Here is a 24,525-nt window from a genome sequence, read left to right on the forward strand (position 1 = left end):
GAGTTGAGATAATCTAATATTCAAAACTATAACATGATTTTTAAAAATTGTTATTCATCAGTTTTTTTCATCTTTGAAAGTTTAATGCTCATAGAGTGCTTTGGGATCCTTTGTCAGTGGTGTTAATGTTGTCTAAATGGTTCAGACTTTCTCATTAAAATAAAATTTCAATTGTAAATGTAAATTACAGTGAATGTACTGTGAGTTTTTTTTTTTTTTTTTCAGGAAAAACATTTTTTTCACAAAGTGAATGAGCGGCTTTCCAAGCCTAATATTTTCATTCTCAATAATCGTTGGGATGCCTCTGCATCAGAGCCGGAATATATGGAAGACGTAAGTTATTTTATTTATTTTTTGTAGGTTTTGAAGTACAGTCACATATATTGTTATTTGAGAAAACAATATAGCTTATATAATAGAAAATTATAAGAGCTATTCCATGAAAAGAATATAGTTAGAGAAAACCTGAAGTAGGTATGTGATAAAGACCGAGGTATGAAGTTACTTTGAGGGAAAATTGTGTTATACTATCTAGTTATTTCAAAGCTTGAAACTTCTTTTTTGTTTAAGTTTTTATTGAAATGTACATAACAGAAAAGCACATAAATCATAAGTGATCCTTCCAATTTGGCTTCCTAAAGTGCTGGCATGACAGGTGTGAGCCAAAATGCCTGGCCAAATTTTACAAATTTAACACACCTGTGTCAAAATCCAGATCAAAAAGCAGACCATTCTGAACACCCCAGCACCTCTCGCTTACCTCCCTCCTTCCAACTTCCATTCTGTCCTCCTTACCAAAGAGAAATTACCCATTTATCATGACTTTTGACCCCTAAATTAATTTTTCTGCCTGTTCAACTTTATATAACAGAATCATATAATATCTGCTTTTGCATCGTTTTTTTCGTTTAACATGTTTGTCATATGTGTCCATATTGTGCATAGCATAGTTGTATTGCATTCTCATTGCTGTATAGTATTCCATCTGTGACTATACTACAGTTGACTTATTCACGGCGATGGGCATTTGGGTTAATTTACTATATTTAGTTATGAATGCTACTGTGCATATGCTTGTATATGTCCTTCTGGTGTGCATATGTATGCATTCTTGTTAGGTAGTTTTCAATGTGGAGATTGGACAGTTTTGACCCCCATGGGATATTTGGTAGCATCTGAAGATTTTTTTTTTTTTTTTTGTCACAACTGGGGTTTTGTGCTAATGGCATCTAATGAGTAGAGGTTAGAGATGCTGTTACACATGCCCTGACACAGAACGGGCCCCCAAACAAACATTGGCCAATCCAAAATGTCAGTAATGCAGAGGTCAGTAAACCATGGGTATATATGTACCTAGAGGTAAAATTGCTAGATTACAAGTTAAGAATATGTTAGATTTTAGTAAACATAGCACCAGAGTTCTCCAAAGTGCTTGGTGTTAATTTGTACTCTTGCCAGCAGATTGAGTTTCATAAGATTTGCATCCTCAACTTTTTTTTTTTTGACATTTTAGTCACACCAATTGTAGAAACTTAAAAAGATTAAAGTATCTGGAATTTGGACTATAAATAATATTTATTTAATTTGCTTGAGACGATTTCTGATTTTAATGGTAGTATGAAATTATTACATGTAGAGGACAAGATAAAAATAACTTAAACTATCCCATCACTGTTCACATGTTAAATTATTTGCTTTCATTTTTCCACCATTGGAATTTTGCGTAACATCATGTTTTATATCCTCCTGTCATTAACTGTTGTGTTACAGCCATGTTCTTTCAGATTGGAGCTCACATAATCATTGGAGAATTAGGAAGTATCACTCATAAATTATTTTTCCTCAAATATTTCAGCATTCCTATTTAGATTTATTTTTGCAAGTCTTAATATAGAGAACCCTTATCATAGCCATAGTGCTGAAGACTAGTATAAATCCTAACTTCTAACCCGTAATCTTCACCTCAGTGTGCCCAAGTGGTAATCTTGAACCCAACATTGCAATTCTAATGCCTGGTTAATGCATTCGCCTCAACCTTAGCAGGGTTTGTTTGTTTTGTTTTGGTTTTTGAGATGGAGTCTTGCTTTGTCACCCAGGCTGGAGTACAGGGGCACGATCTTGACTCACTGCAACCTCCACCTCCCGGCCTCAAGCGATTCTCCTGCCTCAGCCTGCCCAGTAGCTGGGATTACAGGCGCCTGCCACCACACCCCGCTAATTTTTGTGTTTTTAGTAGAGACGGAGTTTCACCATGTTGGCCAGGCTGGTCTCAAACTCCTGACCTTGTGATCTGCCCGCCTCAGCCTCCCAAAGTGCTGGGATTACAGGCGTGAGCCACTGTGCCCAGCAGAATTTTAAATAAATGTTCAAAAGACAGAATCGTTAAGAGAAAGATTTTCTGTCATTAAGTATCAAACTTCATTTATTAGAATTTTTTGAATTCATTAGTTATATGGTAACTTTTGTTATATCACTGTAAATAAAAGTATTGGCCTGTAGTCATTGGTTATTATATTTGTTTAAATTATTAGAATTCTTTTAATACCCTTTTCTCTGTAGGTACGCAGACAGCACATGGAAAGATGCCTGCATTTCTTGGTGGAGGAGCTCAAAGTTGTAAATGCTTTAGAAGCACAGAATCGTATCTTCTTTGTTTCAGCAAAGGAAGTTCTTAATGCTAGAAAGCAAAAAGCACAGGGGATGCCAGAAAGCGGTATGCATTAGTTATAGATTTCCTTTTTAAATATAAAAATATTTAAAATTGGTCGGGTGCAGTGGCTCACGCCTGTAATCCCAGCACTTTGGAAGGCTGGGATGGGCAGATCATGAGGTCAGGAGTTCGAGACCAGCCTGGCCAACATGGTGAAACCCCGTCTCTACTAAAAATACAAAAATTAGCCCAGCATAGTGGCGTGCGCCTGTAATCCCAGCTACTGGGGAGGCTGAGGCCGGAAAATTGCTTGAACCCAGGAGGCGGAGATTGCAGTGAGCCAACATTGCGCCATTGCACTCCAGCTCTGGGCAACAGAGCAAGACTCCGTCTCGGGTGGGGGGGGTGGAAAAAATATATATATATATTTATATGTATATATATATATAAAATGGACTATTTATATATATATATATAAAATTATAAAATCAGTAGCCTACCAGAAAATATATCTTGCTATATACTAGGTTTTTAAATCTTTGCCTGTACATTACAGGTGGAGCACTTGCTGAAGGATTTCAGGCAAGATTACAGGAATTTCAGAATTTTGAACAAATCTTTGAGGTAGGAATTTTGTGATTGTATTGCCTAATACAAAACTCTTTCCTTGGTTGGAGAAAGCATAATCTTCTGTTTTATCATTTGTCTTTGTCAATAACTTTTGCTGTTATTTAGTTTAGTTACTGACATAGCCAGTAAAATGTGGAAAGTCTGAAGAAAGGAACCCCCTGCAAAATGATTTGTAAGAATTGAGAATTAGCGATTGTTACTTCTTCCTTATTCTTATTTTTTATGTATTTATATATAAATAAGAAACTGTGTTTCAGTATTGCTGTGTTGTGCAATGAATGAAATTCCCTGTATTCAATAATTTGGAACAAGAGCAAACAAGCGTAATTGCTGTTGGAATGGATAATAGAGCAAAGTAAGCATTATCCTTTTTTTCTTTGTGCCGCATGACTAATAGAAGTATACAAAACATGATTAATGCCATTTGACAAAATTTTATTATATTTATATACTGTGTTACCACATGTCCATTCTCCATATGTTGTGCCAAACACTCTAAATGAATAATTGAGTAAAAAAGAGCTTCACCGTTTTCAGAATCTTCTAGGAAACTACTGAAGTGCCTGAGTGGTAGACAGGGAGGGAGGCTAGTTTCTTATGTTGCAGTGTAAGTGTTTTTATTCAGAGACATTAAAACTCACCCTACATTTGACTGAATAGTTCTTTAGATGTTAACCTTCTGAACTCCTGTTTTGCCCTATATAATTCATATCACCTTCCCACTTAGGAATGAACACAATGACTTCAGCATTGAAGAAACCTCAATCTGTAATTATTCTTATAAGTAGTAACTGCCTTAATAGGGGGGACATGAATGTTGAGTATACTTGGCAGGATTTTTAAAATAAACATTTTGCTTACTACCTCTCATCTTTAATTTGGTGAGAGAAAGAAGGTTATTAGATGAAGACAAACTGGAAGAAAGCAAATCCACTGCCAGCTATCTCGGTAAGATCTAATTGTTCCGAGGCTACTGGATTATGGGTAGATGTCCTCTCAAGCCAAGCTATAGGGTACGTGAAGTCCCAGTTACTCAAAGACCATTGCTTGTTTTTTTTCCTTTTCCTTTTGCTTTCACCAAAGGGTTGATGCTCTCCTCACCGTTTTTTTTATCTTAAAGAAATGGGATCTCCCTCTGTTACCCAGGCTGGAGTGCAGTTGGGCAATCATAGCTCATTGCAGCCTCGAACTCCTGGGCTCAAATGATCCTCCCACCTCAGCCTCCTCTCCTCACTGTTATCAGTATTTCAACCATGGGGAAAATACGTAGGGAGAGGATCTGTTTCCTTGTCTTTCCTTATTTATTGACTTTTGTATATATGTGTTTTATGTATGTTTATCATTGATTTCTTCTAAATTATACATTTATAGAGTGTATAATTGTGTAATGTTCTGTTACACATTTATATTGCTTCCATATTGCTTCATGGTATAGCTTGTGCTTCCCCAGAATATCTCCTTGAGGAGATGGGAATGAGAAGAATAAAAGATATGCTGTCGGGCATTGGTTCACAAGCCTGGCTGGTCATCAGAATCACATGATGTGCTTTACAGAACCGCAGGCTCCCAACCTATCATATCCCCAACCCCAGATCCAGGGGGTTGGAGTTGGTCTAGCAATCTATATACATACATATTCAAAGCTCCCCAAATGATTGCAATAATCAGACAGACTTAGGAACTATTCTTTTTAAATGTTTGTAGAGGAAACTTGGCAGTTTGTGTTTTATTCTAATGGTCCATTTGGGATTCTAAAATTTATGTATGGAAAAAATTGCTTTTGAGCAGTAGCTTTTTTTTTTTTTTTTTTTTTTTTTTTACATAAAGTCATGGAATGTGCAGCTTTAGAGTTTGAAAATTTTAAGTCTGAAATATCTAAAATGAGAATCAGTAAAAATTACTTGAATTTATCTAAACATAATCAGCTGGGCAAAAAATATTATGTCTAAATGTATTGAAAAGAGACAAAATATTTTTTGGTGATTAATTATGTTGAAAGTTTTAGTCAGCTTTAGTCCAAGACTGGTATTTGTTACTTCTTAAATCAGTTTTGGTAATTCCTGGTTTCTTAGAAATTGGTGTATTTCTGAAATTTTATAATTTAGTAGCATAAAATTGTTTGAGTCTCTTGTTTCTCATGTCTATATTTAAATATGAATGTATATCTACATATACATATACACACACACACAGACCCTTAATGAGTTTGCCAATGTTTTATCATCCAAAGACGCAGCCCCAGCTCTTATGTAATTTATCACTTAATAAATATCATTTTGGGGGGTTCATTCACTAAGTTCTGTGTTTTTTTTTGTTTTTGTTTTTTTTTTTTTGAGACAGAGTCTCACTCTGTCGCCAGGCTGGAGTGCAGTGGCATGATCTCGGCTCACTGCAACCTCCAGCTCCTGGGTTCAAGGGACTCTTCTGCCTCAGCTTCCCTAGTAGCTGGGACTACAGGGGCGCGCAACCACACCTGGCTAATTTTTGTATTTTTAGTAGAGACGGGGTTTCACCATGTTGGCCAGGATGGTCTCGATCTCCTGACCTTGTGATCTGCCCGCCTTGGCCTCCCAAAGTGCTGGGATTACAGGCATGAGCCACCGTGCCTGGCCTGTGTTCATCTTTAACATTGTTTACTTTGAAGATGCATTGGTTTTTTGCTTATTGTTCTTGAAGAAAGATTCAGGATTGTGAATTTGTGACTGCAACTTTGGGCGTATCCCAAGGTTTTCAGTGCTAGTTTAGTTTTTGTTGATTTTGTTTCTAATTATCCTTTTGGCATTTCCTTATCAATATAAGATTTTTTAAAATTCAAGTGTTGTGGTTCATTTTATCCAATTTTTGGTTACTAATTTCTTGGTTTCTTTGTGTTGTGGTCACATCTTGTGGCTTTTACACACATTTCTCTTTGTTTTGGGGATTTGCTTACTTTTCTTTGTAGTCTTGCAAGATTTTTTGTGAAAAGAAAAATTATCAAGTTCATCACCTTTATCAATCTGACCTTTGCCATGGACTTCTTTAGATTCATTTGATTCAAGTGGATCTAAGTATTTTAAACATTTAGAATACTAAGTTAAACAAGGCTTGAAAATTAAATTGAGTAAAAGCAATCAAGAAAATCAATATTAGCTTGGGTGTTGGTGGCTCATGCCAGTGATGCCAGTACTTTGGGAGGCCAAAGCAGGAAGATTGCTTGAGCTAAGGAGATCGAGATCAGGTTGGGCAAAAACATGAAAAGACTAAATCCTATCTCTACCAGGAAAAAAAAAAAAAAGTCAGGTATGATAGCTTATGACTATAGTCACAGCTACCCCAGAGGCTGAGGTAGGAGGCCAAGGAGTTTGAGTCTGTGGTGATGGTGAGCTATGGAGGTACCACTGTGCTCCAACCTGTGTGACAGAGTGAGACTCTGTCTCTTTTCTTTTTTGAAAGGAAAATCAGTGTTAGTCTATTAATACATTTTCTTATTGTTTTAAAACTGTATTTGGAAAGTTTCAAAATGCATTTGGACTGCATTGTTCTAAAGGCAAGTTAGAAATCCAAATTTCTTTTGCACAGTTATTTCACCATTAATTCTTACTAGTTTTGGTTGTATGATGGGAGATAGACATATAAAAATAACTTATTTAAAATGTCAGTGGATTTTTTGTAATGGGCATTCCTGGATGATAGGTGAAATTTGAACATCAACCGTTTGTTAGATAATAGTATTGTCTCAATGGTAAATATTCTGAATACAGTTGTTTTGTGATTGTGCAAATAAATGTTTTCTTTCTTAGAAGACAAGTGTTGATGTATTTAGTAATAAGCTTGTGATGCAGTAATGACCTGTCAAAATGTTTAGGAAGGAAAATAATACATAAGTATATATAAAAATGTATGCCTCTCTTTATATATATGGGGGCATACATTTCATATATATATTGCAAGATTATATTTATTATATATAATATATAAATATTACATATATATATATGCCCTCACACAAGATAGAAAGTATGGAGCATGTGTATGGAGGGAGAGGAGAAGTAAACAAAAGGGGCTGAATGTTAGTATTTGATATATCTAGATGGAAGGTATAGTTCTTGCACTTTTCTGTTGAAAATACACCAAAATAAGTTGGCAGTAATGAATAGCATGTTGTTAGGTGTTTGTAGGGTCTATTTTCAAGGGAAATTGAAAAGTTTGTTGGTTTTATGTTTTAATTACACATATAAATTAATATTAATGTATGATTAGAGTTCCTGATAAAATAAGTCTGGGAACTGCTGCGTAGTATATATGTTCCCCATAGAGATTAATTAGCATATTAGTGTATTAAGGATGCTGAGAAATAACTTAGAAGGGGGACTTTATTTAAATTAACACTACCCATACTTATTTGGAGTAGAATGTTCTTTTTTCAAGGTATCTCTTAAATATCCTACAGATCAGTGGGAGCACCACTGTGGGATACTTTTTAATTAGAAGATTGATTATTTTCTTCTCTATGCTTACTCATCATTATATCTTTTTGAATCAGAAAGAAACTTATATTGCCTAATAACTTTTGGAGATCTTTTCTGTCTCGTCTAGCTCTAACACTGTGCTGTTATCTACAAATTTGGATCTTCATTGCTGATATCTAGATCTGCTTCATCGAGGAATATCGACTTTATTTTAATATTTTTCCTTTAAAAATATTTTTGTTTTTATAATAATTTTTGCGGAAGTTAATTTGACACATTTACGAGGCGTTTATTTAAAATAAAATCAATGCATTCTTTTAATTATTTAAAAAATAAGTAGTTTACAAATGTTATTATATAATTATTGTTGATTTTAAAGAAGAAAACATCCAGGAAAAAAAAAAAAAAGGAAAAAAAAAAGAAAACATCCAGGAATGTTTTATCTTTAGGTGTGTACAGAACAGGAATACTGTAACTTCCTACATTAATCTTTTCAAAATCAGTGAAAATGACTAATGCATAAATGAGCTTCACCATGGGCAAAAATTAAGCTAGGCAATGCAAGAAAGTAATGGCTTCAGAGTTAAATATTGACTAAATTAATTACCCTCATGTGCTCTATATAATCTGTTTTGTTTTCTCTACCTCAAACAAAATGCTGAAGTGGGGAGCTAAAATGGCAAAGGAGATTGTAGTCTTTCTGAATGCTCGAATAATTTCATAGACATGAAGGCTAAGCATAGGTCATAAATAGGACACTGAATACACATGTAGCATCCTGATGATTTCAGGATAACAAATGTAGCACTAGAGTATTAAGTAAATGCCTTTTGAAGCTTAAAAGCCATTTGTTTTAACAAAGGAAGGATAGTAATGAACTTCAGGAAGCAATTACCACGATTTGTATTAGCTAAATATATAGAGGTTCAAGAAGATGAATTCATTGGAGTATCAGAGAATTAATATATCCCTAATTTAAAAAAAAATTATCATAGAAAATAAGTCTCTTGTAAAACATCTATAGTAGTTACTGTGCTGTATTTCAGTGCAGAATTTGACTTTCCATGAAGAAAAAACGAAAGACAAATTGTAATATAACAATTTTATAAACTTTAAATGATAAATCATAGTAAATATATATTTATAGGATGAGCATGGTGGCTCACTGTTGTAATCGCAGCACTTTGGGAGACTGAGGCAGGCAGATGACTTGAGGTCAGGAGTTGCAGACCGGTTTGGCCAACATTGCAAAACCCTGTCTCTACTAAAAATGCAAAAAGTAGCCAGGCATGGTGGTACATGCCTGTAATTGCAGCTACTTGGGAGGCTAAAGCAGGAGAATCACTTGAACCTGGGTGGTGGAGGTTTCAGTGAGCCAAGATCATGTCGTTGCATTCCAGCCTTGATGACAGTGCAAGACTGTCAAAAAAAAAAAATATATATATATTTATATAAATTTTTATATGTATTTCTTAGATAACAAGTATTCTATATATTGAAAATTGAAGGCCGGGCGCGGTGGCTCACGCCTGTAATTCCAGCACTTTGGGAGGCCGAGGCGGGCGGATCACAAGGTCAGGAGATCAAGACCATCATGACTAACAACAGTGAAACCCCACCTGTACTAAAAATACAAAACATTAGCCAGGTGTGGTGGCAGGCGCCTGTAGTCCCAGCTACTCGGGAGGCTGAGGCAGGAAAATGGCGTGAAACCGGGAGGCGGAGCTTGCTGTGAGCTGAGATTGGGCCACTGCACTCCAGCCTGGGTGACAGGGCGAGACTCCGTCTCAAAAAAAAAAAAAAAGAAAAAAAATTGAAACAAAAATGTTGCAAAATGTATCCATCGATACATGTGATGCTTTGTGATGTATTTTTTATTTAAATAAATACTGGTTATAAAACACTGATTTATAAGAACTATTAATGGGTTGTTAGCTTAAAGGTAAAACAAATGAGATAGGGCATGATTCAGGCCTTTGTGTACATACTATATTCTAATGAAAGTAATTACAATTATCTTCTAAATAGCTGCAGATATTTTTTCTATAAACAATTTTAGATGTTACATTGTTAAATGTTAGCTTTCAGATTCTTCACATTTTAATCCAGAGAAGTCTTTTTTAGCGAACTTACAGGAATCATTGTATCATTCAGCTTTTAAATAAGGAATTGTTCTAATTCACATCTTATTTAAGAACTTTACTAGGTTATATCTATTTCAAGTATGAGAAGAATCTAGATAGAAGGACTAGAATTGGATTAAAGGTGATCCAGATAAAAAATAGTAATTCTAATGAGAGAATTTTTTAACATTGAAAATAGTACCCTGTTTTTTTGTTTTTTTTTTTTTATGTTAGAGTCAAACCATTGCACATTACTGTGTAAAAATACACAAAGATGGTAACTTGCTGCTAAAGCCCTTTTTACTTTTGAGTCTTTGTATTTTTTTCACCTTTGTAATTTTAAGTTGTGCTTTTATCACTCATTTATTTTCTATCTTTATTTCTGTTTGGGTTAAAGTTACAAACAGCAAGTTCTTGTGTTTAAATTCCTGAAAATGTTGAGGTGGAATTACAGTAATGTGTTATGGCTTGGGCCCCTCGCAGGAGTGTATCTCGCAGTCAGCAGTGAAAACAAAGTTTGAACAGCACACTATCAGAGCTAAACAGATACTAGCTACTGTGAAAAACATAATGGATTCAATAAACCTGGCAGCTGAAGAGAAAAGGTATGAGTTCATTTCGTTGCAACATAAAAATGTTAGTTTTTTTGGTCAGACTTTTGTTAAGACTGAGGTTTTAAATTGTTGTACTATAAATACTTTTTACAGTGAAATCAGCCTTGTGGGTTTAACTGATGCCTACTTGTATTTTTTAAGTGCATATTTGAAAGTGTCAATATTTATTCTGCAACCTTGCACACATCATTTATATTCCCTGGACCTCACTATTCCTGTGTATGAATTGTGATTTTTAAAATGTTTTATGGCTATTTCTTCAAGCAGATTTTTATGAAGAACTCCAAAACAGGTGATCCTCTTTTTGCATTCAACCCACAACCCATTTTTTAATATAGTCATACATCGGTATTTTGAAATCACTATTTTATACTAGTTGTGTTTGTTTATCGCCTGATGAACAAACAAGGTGATGCTACCTGCCAACCAGAAAGTTGATTCGGTAAGCAGTACCCTTTATGTTATACTGTATGGCATTATTTTATACTATTTGTTACCTTGTAAAGGTGGCAATGAATACATGAAAATACCAGCATTATTGATAAAAAGTATAATTCTCACAAACTTGGTATGCTTGAAACACAGAATGGAATGTTACTAGATGTGACAAAAGTAATGATGTTAAGCCTCAATAGAACCTTCAGTGGACTTAAGCCAGTTGAAGGAAACATAAAAGCATCAAAGCTTAAGTCCAAGATGTCATAACATTGGAATTTTAAATGTATTTGCTCTTGCTGGGAACAAAGACTCTCTCATGTCCCTGTGTGTTGCTTTATAATGGTACTTTCTTAGGAGTGAATTAAGTTCAAATGCAGAGAACTGCCAGCATATAAAATGCAAGGATCAGAACCCTGAGTTTGAACTCAGCCCCTGTGTAGAGCCTCTGTTTAATGAGATTGTGCTGCTATAGCACTTTCTTCTAGCTCAGTTGCTTTGATGTAGTACCCAAATTTTGGTCTATAAGATTGATTTAATTAGTAATTATTTTTAAAGGCATAGGACATTGAACAAAGTATAGCACAAAGAAAATGTGATTTGAGGATTGTATAATCATAATGTCCTGGGAACTTCTTAAGTAAAAGATCTTCTTAAATGGATCTCAGACCTTTATTTTCCTGTATCAGCCGGAGGTGAACAAACTTTTTTTCAAAAAAAGAGCCAGACAGTAAATATTCTAGGCTTTATGGGCCATAAAGTGTCTTGGAGCTACTCATTTCTACAGTTTTAGAGCAAAAGCAGCCATAGATAGATAATAGGTAAATGAATGGATGTGGCTGCATTTCAAGAAAACTTTAACAAAAGCTGGCAGCTGGCTAGATTTGGCTTGTAAGGTGCCATATGCTGACCCCTGCTTATTAACTAAAGTTAGTACTGCATTCTGTTTTGCCTGTTCATATTTATGAAGTGTTTGAAGACTTAGAATTCTTATTCATCCTTTCTGGGTTTCAGGTGCCACATGGGCAGAGAAATGTGGTTTCTATCAAATGGTCTATATAAAATACTTTATAAGTGAAATATTACTTGAATCCTTTCAGATGTTACAAGTTTTTTTTTCTTGGGTCATGCTAATAGATGGTTCAATACATGAATGAGTCCCTTGCTGAAATGCTTTAGGACTTCAGTCTACCCTGAACGTTGATTACTCTTTATTACTGAAATAGGCATTATTCAGTGGAAGAGAGGGAAGACCAAATTGATAGACTGGACTTTATTCGAAACCAGATGAACCTTTTAACACTGGATGCTAAGAAAAAAATCAAGGAGGTTACCGAGGAGGTGGCAAACAAAGTGGGTAACAGTAGCTTCATGATTAAAATAACCTGGATGGAAATTATTTTTGATAATACTAAAAATGTTATTCCTGTTACTTTAAAAGAATGTTTTAAGATTTTTCAACTTAATTTTTTTGAGTAATTGATAATCTTGTTTAATTATTTTAACTCCGAATTTTTCATATTTTCAGGTTTCATGTGCAATGACAGATGAAATTTGTCGACTGTCTGTTTTGGTTGATGAATTTTGTTCAGAGTTTCATCCTAATCCAGATGTATTAAAAATATATAAAAGTGTAAGTTAAAGTATAGATAAAATTATTCAGAGACAGTTTCTTATTATTCTATACCCTCATTTATTTCATGGTTTGGCATTTCAGTGTCTTCATGGCAATCAGTACAAAATGAAACTGTTAGATTGCCCTCTTGTAATAAATGTAAACTATCTTGTATAAAAAGTAAATAGAAAATTTATACTTAGAATGAGATAAAGATCATTTTAGGACAAGGCACAGTGGCTCATGCCTGTAATCTCAATACTTTGGGAGGCCGAGGCGGGAGGATCACTTGGGCCCCGGAGTTTGAGACCAGCCTGGGCAACATAGTGAGAACTGTAATCTACAAAAAACAAAGTTAGGCTGGGCGGTAGCTCATGCCTGTAATCCCAGCACTTTGGGAGACTGAGGCGGACGGACCATGAATGAGGTCAGGAGTTCGAGACCAGCCTGACCAACATGGTGAAACCCTGTCTCTACTAAAAATACAAAAAAAAAAATTAGCCAGTGGCAGGCGCCTGTAATCCCAGTTACTTGGGAGGCTGAGGCAGGAGAATTGCTTGAAACCGGAAGGCAGAAGTTGCAGTGAGCCAAGACCACGCCACTGCACTCCAGCCTGGGCAACAAGAGCAAAACTCCATCTGAAAAAAAAAATAGCCAAGCGTGGCGACACGCTCCTATAGCCCCAGTTACTCAGGAGTCTGAGGCAGGAGGATCAGTTGAGCCCAGGAGGTCAAGGCTACAGTGAGTCAAGATCAAAGCACTCCAGCCTGGGCAACAAAGCAAGACCCTGTCTCACACACACAAAAAATAAATAAATTAAATTAAATTAAATTAAAAAGACCATTTTGGCATTTACTGCATTTTTTATGTCTTTATAAAAACTACATGCTTTCTGGAGAAAAAATAATATGGATATTTACCATTGTTAACAGGAATTAAATAAGCACATAGAGGATGGTATGGGAAGAAATTTGGCTGATCGATGCACCGATGAAGTAAACGCCTTAATGCTTCAGTCCCAGCAAGAAATTATTGGTAATATTTATGTCTACAAGGTCATGTCTGGTTTGTTTTTTCATTCATGACTCTGGTAAAGAGCTTATTTTCCTTTAGGCGTTCCATTGAAGGTAAAACACTTACCATTCTTTCTTAAAATAAGTGTTGTAATTTTGTTCTTTCTAGAAAATTTGAAGCCATTACTTCCAGCTGGTATACAGGATAAACTACATACACTGATCCCTTGCCAGAAATTTGATCTCAGTTATAATCTAAATTACCACAAGTTATGTTCTGATTTTCAAGAGGATATTGTATTTCATTTTTCCCTGGGCTGGTCTTCCCTTGTACGTCGATTTTTGGGCCCTAGAAATGCTCAGAGGGTGCTCCTAGGATTATCAGAGCCTATCTTTCAGGTATGTATCTTTGAATCTACCAATTTAAACTCTCCTTTATTATTTTGTTTATGTGATTTTTCTATAATAAAACTAGCTTTACAAAATCTGCATATTTAAAAGCTAATATCTGTCTCTTAGAGCCATTTCTGAGGTAGATATTTAGTTTGAGCATCCCCAATCTGAAAATCCTTAAAGGTCCAATATCAAAAACTTTTGAGTATGGTGACACCACAGGTGGAAAATTCCACACAAGACCTCATGTGAGGTCATAGTAAAAAGGCAGGCACACAACACACAGTTTTATTCAGTGTCCTCAGAGGAAAGACTCAGCCTCCTCTAACTGCAATATATCTTTTCCACACATGCCCAAATTCCCCCACACAAGCACACCTATGAAGGGTACTAAAATGGCACATGTGCAGGCCCAATGCACCAACAGCAGGTTCCCCATGATGCCCCACAAGGGGCCAAGACCTTTGTGCATTACCCACTATGGGCTTCTTTACTTACTCTCTTTTCTCTGGTGTAAAGATATGGTTTAAAAAAGATTTTTTTTTGAGTGGGGGTGTGTTTGAGATGGAGGCTTGCTCTGTGGCTCAGGCTGGAGTGCAGTGGCACAATCTTGGCTCACTGCAACCTCCACCTCCTGGATTCATCCTGTTCTCCTGCCTCAGCCTCCCAAGCAGCTGGGATTACAGGCACCCACCAACACGCCCGGCTAATTTTTGTATTTTTAGTAGAAATGGGGTTTCACCATGTTGGCCAGACTGATCTCAAACTCCTGATCTGAAGTGATCAACCTGCCTCAGCCTCCCAATGTGTTGGGAATACAGGCGTGAGCCACAGCTTCCAGTTTAAAGTGTTTAAAAGGCCTACGGATACCCTCGTGGGTGACATTGATAAGAAAAAGAAGAGGCATTTATTTTATTTATAGCACAAAAATTTAAGCTGTTGGAAAAACTGGATAACAATGTAAGTGAGCAACTTCTTACAGAGGAATGATGTTGGAATGAACACTATATATGACCTAAAAGAAAGAACAACTTTCCTAAAGTTGTTCTTTTGGCCTAAACTATTGAAGTTCTGTGCTAAAAATGATGACAGAAGTTAATTAAAAAAAAAAACAAAACACTACAGAAAGTTAAATATGAAGATCTTGATCATGTATTGAAAGAGTGGACCCATCAGCATTTCAGTGAACACATGCCACTTAAGGACATGCTGGTTATGAAATAAAGATCTATTAAAATGAACTGAAAATCAAAGGGAACTGTGAGTATTCAATAGGCTGGTTAGAGAAATTTAAGGTAAGATAGCATTAACTTTTTTAAAGGTTTGTGGTGGTAAAGCATCTTGATCACAAAAACAGCAGAGAAATTCATTGATGAATATGCCAAGTTGTCTCTGATGAAAATCAACTCCAGAACAAGTCTGTAATGCTGACGAAACATCACTGTTTTGCCATTATTGACCCAAAAAGACACTGACTACAGCTGAGAAGACAGCCCCTACAAGAATTAAGGATGCAAAAAACAGAATAACTGTGCTGGGATGCGCTAATGCAGCAGGCATAAATGTGAACTTGCTGTGATAGGCAAAAGCTTGCGTCCTCACTGTTTTCAAGGAATGAATTTCTTACTAGTCCATTATTGTGCGAACAAAAAGGCATGGATCCCTAGAGACATCTTCTCTGATTGGTTTCACAAACATTTTATACCAGCAGCTTGTGTGCACTTGCAGGGAAGCTAGACCAGATGATGACTGCAAGACTTTGTTACTCCTTGACAACTATTCTGCTCATCCTCTAGCTGAAATTCTCATAAAAAATAATGTTTCATTATTTTAACCTTGTGACCAGGGTATTCTAAGATCAATGAGGAGTAAATGCAAAAACCTTTTTTGGGCAGCATGCTAGCAGCAGTGAACTGAGGCTGAGTGTGGAAGGTTTTCAGAAGGAGTTTAGAATGAAAGCTGCCATATATGCTGTTGCCAGCACAAGGAGTTTAGGATGAAGGATGCCATATATGCCAGCACTTGGAAGACAGTGACTCAGTTGTGTATGCCTGCAGCCTCTGCCTGTCACTACATTTATTGATGATGAGGAGCAAGTTGGTGACTTTGAAGTATATCAAGAGAGAAAAAAATGATGTCTGACCTCCTTATGCAAAAAAATAATATCTTCAGAGTCCATCTGTAAGCTGGAAGAAGGGTATATGAAAGAAGTGTTTAACATTGATAATGAGGCTTCAGTTGTTCGTTCATTAACTGATGACCAAAGAGCTAAAATGCTTCTAAATCAAGGTGATTATGATAATGGTGATAATGAAGATGATGTTGTTGACCCTGCAGAACAAGTGCCTATAGGCAGCATGGTGATGGGCTTCTTGAAGCACTAGAGCAGCATGTATTCATAACAGAACAAGAAATAGGTTTATAAAATCAGGGAGAGACTTCAACAAAAACCATTGTTAGAGAAGCAAGTAGGTGGTACTACAGGAAACATTTTAAAAGGCCATTCAGCAGAATGTCTTATTATGCCTAGAGGACCCACTTCTTGGTCCCCCAACTGCTTCTGATGTTTCTTCTCACCTCACAAAGTACTGTGTACAGGAACTTTTTAATCAAAACATAGCATTGTAGGTAGAGACTGAAAGCCTGCCATTGTTGCTGTTTAACAGCTGATACAGGTGTTCTGTGCTGCTTAGTTTGAATACATTATTTTTCACTATTATTAATGGTGTGTCTTATATTTTTACTGTTAAGTTCCTTTGTGTGAATAGGTGTAAGAAAATGATTGCTTGTCAGTAGCATATAAATTCAATCAAGAATGATGGTGATGCCAAACAACCACAGAGTGTTCACATGGGTGGCTGACATGGTGACACCTGTGTTTTCTGATGAGTCAATGTATACAACCTTTGTTTCATGCACAAAATTATTTAAATATTGGATAAAATTACTTTCAGGCTATGCATATAAGGTATATGAAACATAAATGAATTTTGTGTTTAGACTTGGGTCCCATCCTCAAGATAGCTCATTATAATATCTATGAAAATATTCAAAAATCCTAAAAAATCTGAAATCTGAAACACTTCTGGTCCCAAGCATTTTGGATAGGGGACACTCAGCCTGTAGTATGCTTAAGGGAAAGCTTATCATAAAGCTTTCGTCCAGTACTGTTGCAGGTGGTGCTACATTCATTTCTGAAACTTTTATATTTTCTTAGAAGATTTGGTTTTCACATTTCAAATAAATTAGAATAAATACAAACTTTTTAAAAGAAAAAGTTTTAAAAATTTATCAATTCAGTAATTTTTAAGGAAATTTGTGAAATTGTAAAACCATCACCACAATTGAGTTTTAGTTTTTGTCACCCCAAAGCCGTTTTACTCATTTGTAGTCAATTATGATTTCCACCTGCAGCCTCACCACTAATCTGCCTTATGTTTATGGATTTGCCCTTTCTGGACATTTCCTATAAATGCAATCATATAAAATATGGCCTTGTGTGATTAGTTTCTTTCACTTAGTATAATGTTTTCAAGGTTTGTCATCATGGTATCAGTGTTGTAGGATGTATTAATACTTCATTTCTTATTATGGCTGAGGAATATTCCATTATAGATATAACACTATCCATTCATCAGTTGGTGGACATTAGGGTAGTTTGTACTTTTTAGCTATTATGAATAATGCTGCTATACATATTCATCTACATGTTTTTTCTGTGGACATGTGTTTTCATTTCTCTTTAGTATATACTTAGGTTCTAGTGGGTATAGAGTAGTATTTCATTGGAGGTTTGATTTGCATTTCCCTAATGACCAATGATTTTAAACATCTTTTTGTGTGCTCACTAGCCATTTGTGTATCTTCTTTTGTGAAATGTCTATTCAAAGCTTTTACCTATTTTTAAATTATTTGAGTCCTATAGAGTTGCAGGGTTTCTTTGCATATTCTAGATCAAGTTCTTTCTCATATATATGATTTCCAAATATGATTTTTATTTGATTTTTTATTTTTTGAGACAAGGACTTGCTCTGCCCAGGCTGGAGTATGATGGCATGATCACAGTTCACTTGCAGCCCCTGCTTCCAAGGAGCTGGGACCATAGGCATGTGCCACCACACCTAGCTAATTTAAAAGAATTTTATGTAGACACAAGGCCTCACTGTGGTGCGCAGGCCGGTTTCAAATTTCTGATCTCAAGCTATCCTCCTGCCATGGCCTCCCAAAGTGCTGGGACTACAGGCATAAGCCACCGCGCCCACCCCCAAATATATTTCTCTTGTCTGTGGCTGTGCATTTTGAAGTTTAAGAGGCTTTTATTTTGAAGTCCTTTTTTTTTTTTTGGTTTATCTTTTTTTGTTGTTGTTTGTTTCAAGGATTGTGCTTTTGTTGTTAGTTTTTTTAAAAACACAATTCGTTCCTCTTGAGAGTTGAAGGCCTATTGTTACATTTAGACCCCATTGTATATTATGAACATTTATTGTTCATGATATCATTGGTCCATATTGTAGATAAGAATTTCCAAATTATTTTTATTTTCTATGTATATTTGCTGTATACTCATCATTTAGGGTAATTTTTCCCTCATAGATTTGCTATTATAATTTTAAAGAGTTTTATAAAGGTAACTTTAATTTGTAGTTGTTTAAGTATAATAATCTTTTTTCCTTTTTCTTTTTTTTTTTTTTGGCAGCTCCCTAGATCTTTAGCTTCTACTCCCAGTGCTCCTACCACTCCAGCAACACCAGATAATGCATCACAAGAAGAACTCATGATTACATTAGTAACAGGATTGGCTTCCCTTACATCTAGAACTTCTATGGGTATCATTATTGTTGGAGGAGTGGTAAGAAACATTACTTTTAGTGTAATTAAAATTGAAATGTTTGCACGGCTGCCTGTTAGCTCACAAAAGAAAAGGTATATAGTATTTACTTCTGTTTATAGGATCTGTAAAATAGTATGAACATTTGCAGGTTAAAGGTAGTGAATTAAATATCACAAGTCTCATCTTAAATTTTTAAAAAACATACATTTTTAGGAATGAACTGTCACCATCTAGCTGGTCTTTAATACTTCCTGAGCATTTTCACATCATAGCACCCAAAGAAATATTTGTACATTGGGGTAATAAGAAAACCCCAAGTGCCCTATCTAGCCTTCTCTGAATATCAAGGGGATCTATCTTAAGTATTAAATATTATTTTTAGTAGTAGTTATTTGTTTTTTTTAAAAAAAATTATATCATTAACAGCATAGATATACTTGTTTTGGTTTTTGAAAGATCTGACCTAAAATAGTTAACGTCGTTTTATTGTTGAGATACATTGAATCAATTTATCAAATCTGGCAGCTTATTAAGCTCTCCCTTATTTGTGTGCTGATCCCTTTTAAGCCTGATTGATTTCTGGTAACTTCAGATTTTCTCATAGAGAAGGAAGATACAAATGTATCTAACTCAGAGATCCATAAGGAACTAAAATGCTTTTAAATGTGCTCTCCAAAATGGTGTTTTTCCTTCTCAGACTAACCTGTGACTTTATCTTACAGATTTGGAAAACTATAGGCTGGAAACTCATATCTGTTTCATTAACTATGTATGGAGCTTTGTATCTGTATGAAAGACTGTCCTGGACCACCCATGCCAAGGAGCGAGCCTTTAAACAGCAGTTTGTAAACTATGCAACTGAAAAACTGAAGATGATTGTTAGCTCCACGAGTGCGAACTGCAGTCACCAAGTAAAACAGTAAGTTGAAAGGTGCATCTTTCCTTTGAAAAAAAGTTACTGAAATATGACATACATGCAGAAAATGCACAAAATAAGTGTATTGCTCAAAGAATTATCACAAAATGAACATGTTTTGTGATCGCCACAAATGAGAAAAAATAGAACAATACTAAACCACGGCTGCCGTTTCTCCCTCCTAATCACTATTCTTCTTTCCATTCTCCTGATAGGTTAGGTTTGAACATTAGAAAATTGGTAGATAGGAACTCTCAAGAACTCTGGAGGGATTTAAAAAGATAGTTCTTAATTTTTGTTGTTGTTTTTTTTTTTTCAGAGATAGGGTCTCTGTTGCCCTGGCTGGAGGGCAGTGGCGCAATCATGGCTCACTGCAGCCTCGAATCTTGGGCTCAAGTGATCCTACTGCCTCAACCTTCTGAGTAGCTGGGACCACAGGTGTGTGCCACCACACCTGGATAATTTTTAATTTTTTTTTTTTTGAGACAGGGTCTCAATATGTTGCCCAGGTTGGTCTTGACCTCCTGGGCTCAAGTGATCCTCCCTCCTCAAGCCTCCTGAGTAGCTGGGATTATAGGCATGAGTCACCACGCCCAACTCAAAAGATCTTCAGCAGACCTGTTCTAAATTTATGTACCTGGCTGGGCAAGGTGGCTCACGCCTATAATCCCAGCACATTGGGAGGCTGAGGCAGGTGGATCACTTGAGGTTGGGAGTTTGAGAACAGCCTGGCCAACATGGTGAAACTCCATGTCTACTAAAAATACAAAAATTAGCCGGGCCTGGTAGCGCATGCCTGTAATCTCAGCTAGTTGGGAGGCTGAGGCACGAGAATCGCTTGACCCTGGAAGGCAGAGGTTGTAGTGAGTTGAGATCACACCACTGAACTTCAGCCTGGGCAACAGAGTGAGAGACTATGTCTCAAAAATAAATAGTTGCCCTTAAGATATTTGTGGTTTCTGTCGCCCAGGCTGGAGTGCAATGGCACAATCTCGGCTCACTGCAGCCTCCACCTCCCGCATTCAAGTGAGTAGCTGGCACGTGCCACCACACCCAGCTAATTTTTTTTTTTTTTTTTTGAGACAGAGTCTCACTCTGGAGTGCAGTGGCGCGATCTCGGCTCACTGCAACCTCTGCCTCCCGGGTTCAAGCAATTCTTCTGCCTCAGCCTCCTGAGTAGCTGGGACTACATGTGCATGCCACCACACCTGGCTGATTTTTTTTGTATTTTTAGTAGAGATGGGGTTTTCACCGTGTTGGCCAGGATGGTCTCAATGGTCTCCTGACCTCATGATCCACTTGCCTCGGCCTCCCAAAGTACCGGGATTACAAGCATGAGCCTCCACACCCAGCCCTATGCCCAGCTAATTTTTTTTTTTTTTTTTTTTTTTTTTGTATTTTTTTTTAGTAGAGCCAGGGTTTCACCGTGTTGGCCAGGCTGTCAAACTCCTGACCTCAAGTGATCCACCTGCCTTGGGCTCCCAAAGTGTTGGGATTACAGGCGTGAGCCACTGCGCCCAGCCAGATCTTTGTGGTTTATTAATTAAAAAAACTGAATGAATAGAGAGGTAGCCTGGCCAAGCAGTCTAAGAAAGCTGAATGAATTCTTAGCATTTAACAAATGAACTTAATGGTAGGCAGACTCCTGATTTCATGGTGAGTGTAATGTATTTTTGCTCTCGCAGTTCGAATTTATAAGTTAAATGCTATTTTATTTTTAGATCTTAGGAGAATTTTATTATAATATATACCTAAGTCGACCCGGTTTCTGCTTTTATGCAACTTAAATATTTGTTTCATTCATGTGGTAAAAATACATAGAACTCCAGTCAAGTCAGGGTACAGTATTCTGTATTTGGATGCCTCTTGAGAGCAGAATTTAAAAATTCTTTGAGTTCAAGATAACTTCAGTTTAATGGGAGAAACTAACATTTACATAATTATAATACAAAGTAAGAGTGATAAGAAATATAAAAAGAAGATAAACTATTATCATAAGACAAGGCTGTACAAGTTACTTAAATCATGAAGGATAGTAGATCAATAAAGGTTTCCTAGAGGAGATGTGTAGCATATGAGATTTGAACACGCTGTATCAGAAGATGAGATGGAGACCACAACCCAAATCAAAAGCAAGAAGGTAAGGGGAAAGGAATGCATTCAAGGACATGAAGAGAAAAATTTCAGTGTGGCACGTGTATATAAGCTGTGTACATACATTCAGTTACTGACGTCATGGCAGGATGTGGCCTTGTCTGTATGTGTAGATTGGGGTTTGGATAATTAGGAATTCTGAGAGTGATGTCACCAACACTCAGCTCTAAAACAAATAACTTTACAGTAGTATATGAAATTGTTCAGACTCAGGAGACAGGAATTGCAGGAACGGTAAACTGTTTCAGATACAAAATCAAAGCCTGAAGTAACAGTTAATAATTGCAGAGAATGGTTACCAGGAGACCTCAAATTTGAGGAATTTGTTCATTTATTCATTCATTCATTTATTGACTAAGTTTTTTGAGCCTCTATTTTATCTGATAGTTGTAATTTATATTAAGAATGAGTTTTCATCTAACATATTTGGACATCCAAAGAAATCAGCTGAAATTCATATAAATAAAAACAAAGTTAATGTAGCTTTCCATGCATTGATTATCAAACATTTATTAATTGGCTCCCATGTAGCAATTCATGCTAGGGGTTATGGGAAATAAAAACTTGACTTGATCCTCTTTCTTAGAAGACTTGGCACATTAATGGAGGCAACCTCAAATAATATCTCAATTAAAATAAACTAAGTAAATATTTAATATTTAACAAAATATTAAAAGAATGACACATGCTTCATGTCTAATACTGGGATTTGGTGGAATACGAAGAGGTATGCTCCCATTTAAAAATATAATGTTTGCCAAAGTTGCTATATTAATTAGCTCTCAAATATAACCCTTTGATTCTAGAAATATTGTTAAATTTTGCTATAGTAAGGTATTTTTGCCTATGTCACGAAAGTTCGTGGAATTTTTTTTCTGTTCCTGATAATTTCTTACTTTGATTGGGCAGGGTCCCGAGCATGAGTAAGGTTTATTGTGCTTCTGAAGAAACAGACCTGTCTTTTGTCTTTATGTAGCTTGTTCTTGTTCACAGCCATATAGCAGAGGTAATATCATCTCTTGAGCCAGGATAAAATTCAGCCCACTAGTGCCATATCTTCCCTTTTAGCATTCTTAGTGTTCTGATTCCCTATAGTTTAGAAGATTTTTAAAACTTGTGTTCTCCTTTTTATGTGAGCTTTAAATTAAAGCTTATTCATTTTTGAAGACATTTATGACTGCTTCTAAATTTTTATTTTAAGAAAAATGGCTACCACTTTTGCTCGCCTGTGCCAACAAGTTGATATTACTCAAAAACAACTGGAAGAAGAAATTGCTAGATTACCGAAAGAAATAGATCAGTTGGAGAAAATACAAAACAATTCAAAGCTCTTAAGGTATGTAAACCTTTCTTCTCAATAATTTGAACATTTACTCGTCTCATTACAAAATATGTAAAATTATTAATGAATTTGTATTCATACCTAATAGCTCTTTGTGTTGGTTTGAATGAAAATCTTCCATATTGAATTCCATGTGTTTTGCAGTTTCACCGAAGGCTAATTTCAACAAGAAAACAAATCTGAATCGAAAGAAACTTTATAGATCCAAATTTACTCTTCATTAGGCTATATTTGTCCCTTTCAGAACAGAAGTTGTATGATTAAAAGTGGTTTTTAGTTGTATATGTTCAAGACTCATAACTTCTGTTTTCATGGGAGACTATTGATTGTGCATACTTAAATCATAACAAAAGTAAGATTTCCTGATAAAATGTGGATTTCTGGTTTGATATGATTCATTATATATTATTTAGGGTCTAATGAAATTTGCTTTTGGGGACAAGACTGAAAGTGTCACCATTCGGTCTGTAGTTGGGAATTCTTACTCAGTGCTTAAGAACTTAACTTTCAGCTTTCTTACTTATGCTTACCCATTAGGCTCGCTTGTCAGAATGTCTTGGAAGAACGATTAAACCTCATTTAGTCCCTGCTGTTACTTCTAGGACACATACTACACAAAATTGCCCGTGTAAGAATAGCTTAGTAGTCAGTGTTTACAAATTGGAGGGACTGTCTTTGTGACCTGGATTTTTGGACATGTGCTTAAAACACCCATAGTAGTGATTATCCATAGTGTCTTCATCTGACCAACACACGTGTTCATTGCACCTTAGTTTCAAAATCTCTGGAAAAGATGACTGCCTGTCATTTAGATATTTCCACCCTCACCCACCCATGTGAATTGTATGCATTCGATTGCTCCTATTTTAAGTCAGCTCATCCCAGATATACCTTTCAAATTTCGTGAAACTGCAGTAGAAATTGTTTTTTTGTCTTAACCTTAAACTTAACCCTGTAAGTTTTTGTGGTTAATTTTGGTTTTGATTTATTCAGCTTTTGATAGAGAAATACCTAGGTAAGTTTTTAAGTAGTATTTCATTTTGTTATAATAAAACAAATGATAAAATAGATTATTGGCATTAGTCATGTAGCTTTCTGATTTGGGAAAGACTGGCTTGAATAAGTGTGAATATTTTTGGTCTGCTAATAATTTTTCTAATAGAAAAAAGTTTAAAAAAATCAAATACCATAATATTTGGAATCTCCATTTTTTACTAGATTAGGCTCAGCCATTTGAATAGAATTTAATGTGCTAACGCTGCAGGAGAGCCACCTCAAGAAATATATACAGTAGAGTTCAGAGCTGATGTACACTTCACTTGTGTGACCTGAAGCATATGCACGCAGGAATAAAGTAAAACAAG

General features: G+C 35.9%; 1 protein-coding gene across 2 annotated transcripts in view; it reads left to right on the top strand.

The window, feature by feature from the left end:
* The window catches only part of LOC105489971 (mitofusin 1), a 45,158-nt gene that overhangs the window by 17,552 nt on the left and 3,081 nt on the right, over positions 1-24,525 (top strand). For both annotated transcript variants that reach the window (XM_071091288.1, XM_071091289.1), the window contains exons 7-17: positions 226-333; positions 2,560-2,713; positions 3,207-3,274; positions 10,335-10,456; positions 12,127-12,253; positions 12,429-12,533; positions 13,448-13,550; positions 13,698-13,927; positions 18,615-18,767; positions 19,472-19,668; positions 23,021-23,155. In XM_071091288.1, the coding sequence (XP_070947389.1) occupies positions 226-333; positions 2,560-2,713; positions 3,207-3,274; positions 10,335-10,456; positions 12,127-12,253; positions 12,429-12,533; positions 13,448-13,550; positions 13,698-13,927; positions 18,615-18,767; positions 19,472-19,668; positions 23,021-23,155 (1,502 nt within the window). The remainder of the gene's footprint in view (positions 1-225; positions 334-2,559; positions 2,714-3,206; positions 3,275-10,334; positions 10,457-12,126; positions 12,254-12,428; positions 12,534-13,447; positions 13,551-13,697; positions 13,928-18,614; positions 18,768-19,471; positions 19,669-23,020; positions 23,156-24,525) is intronic.

This window comes from Macaca nemestrina, chromosome 2 (genome assembly GCF_043159975.1).
Source record: "Macaca nemestrina isolate mMacNem1 chromosome 2, mMacNem.hap1, whole genome shotgun sequence".
Lineage (NCBI taxonomy): Eukaryota > Metazoa > Chordata > Mammalia > Primates > Cercopithecidae > Macaca > Macaca nemestrina.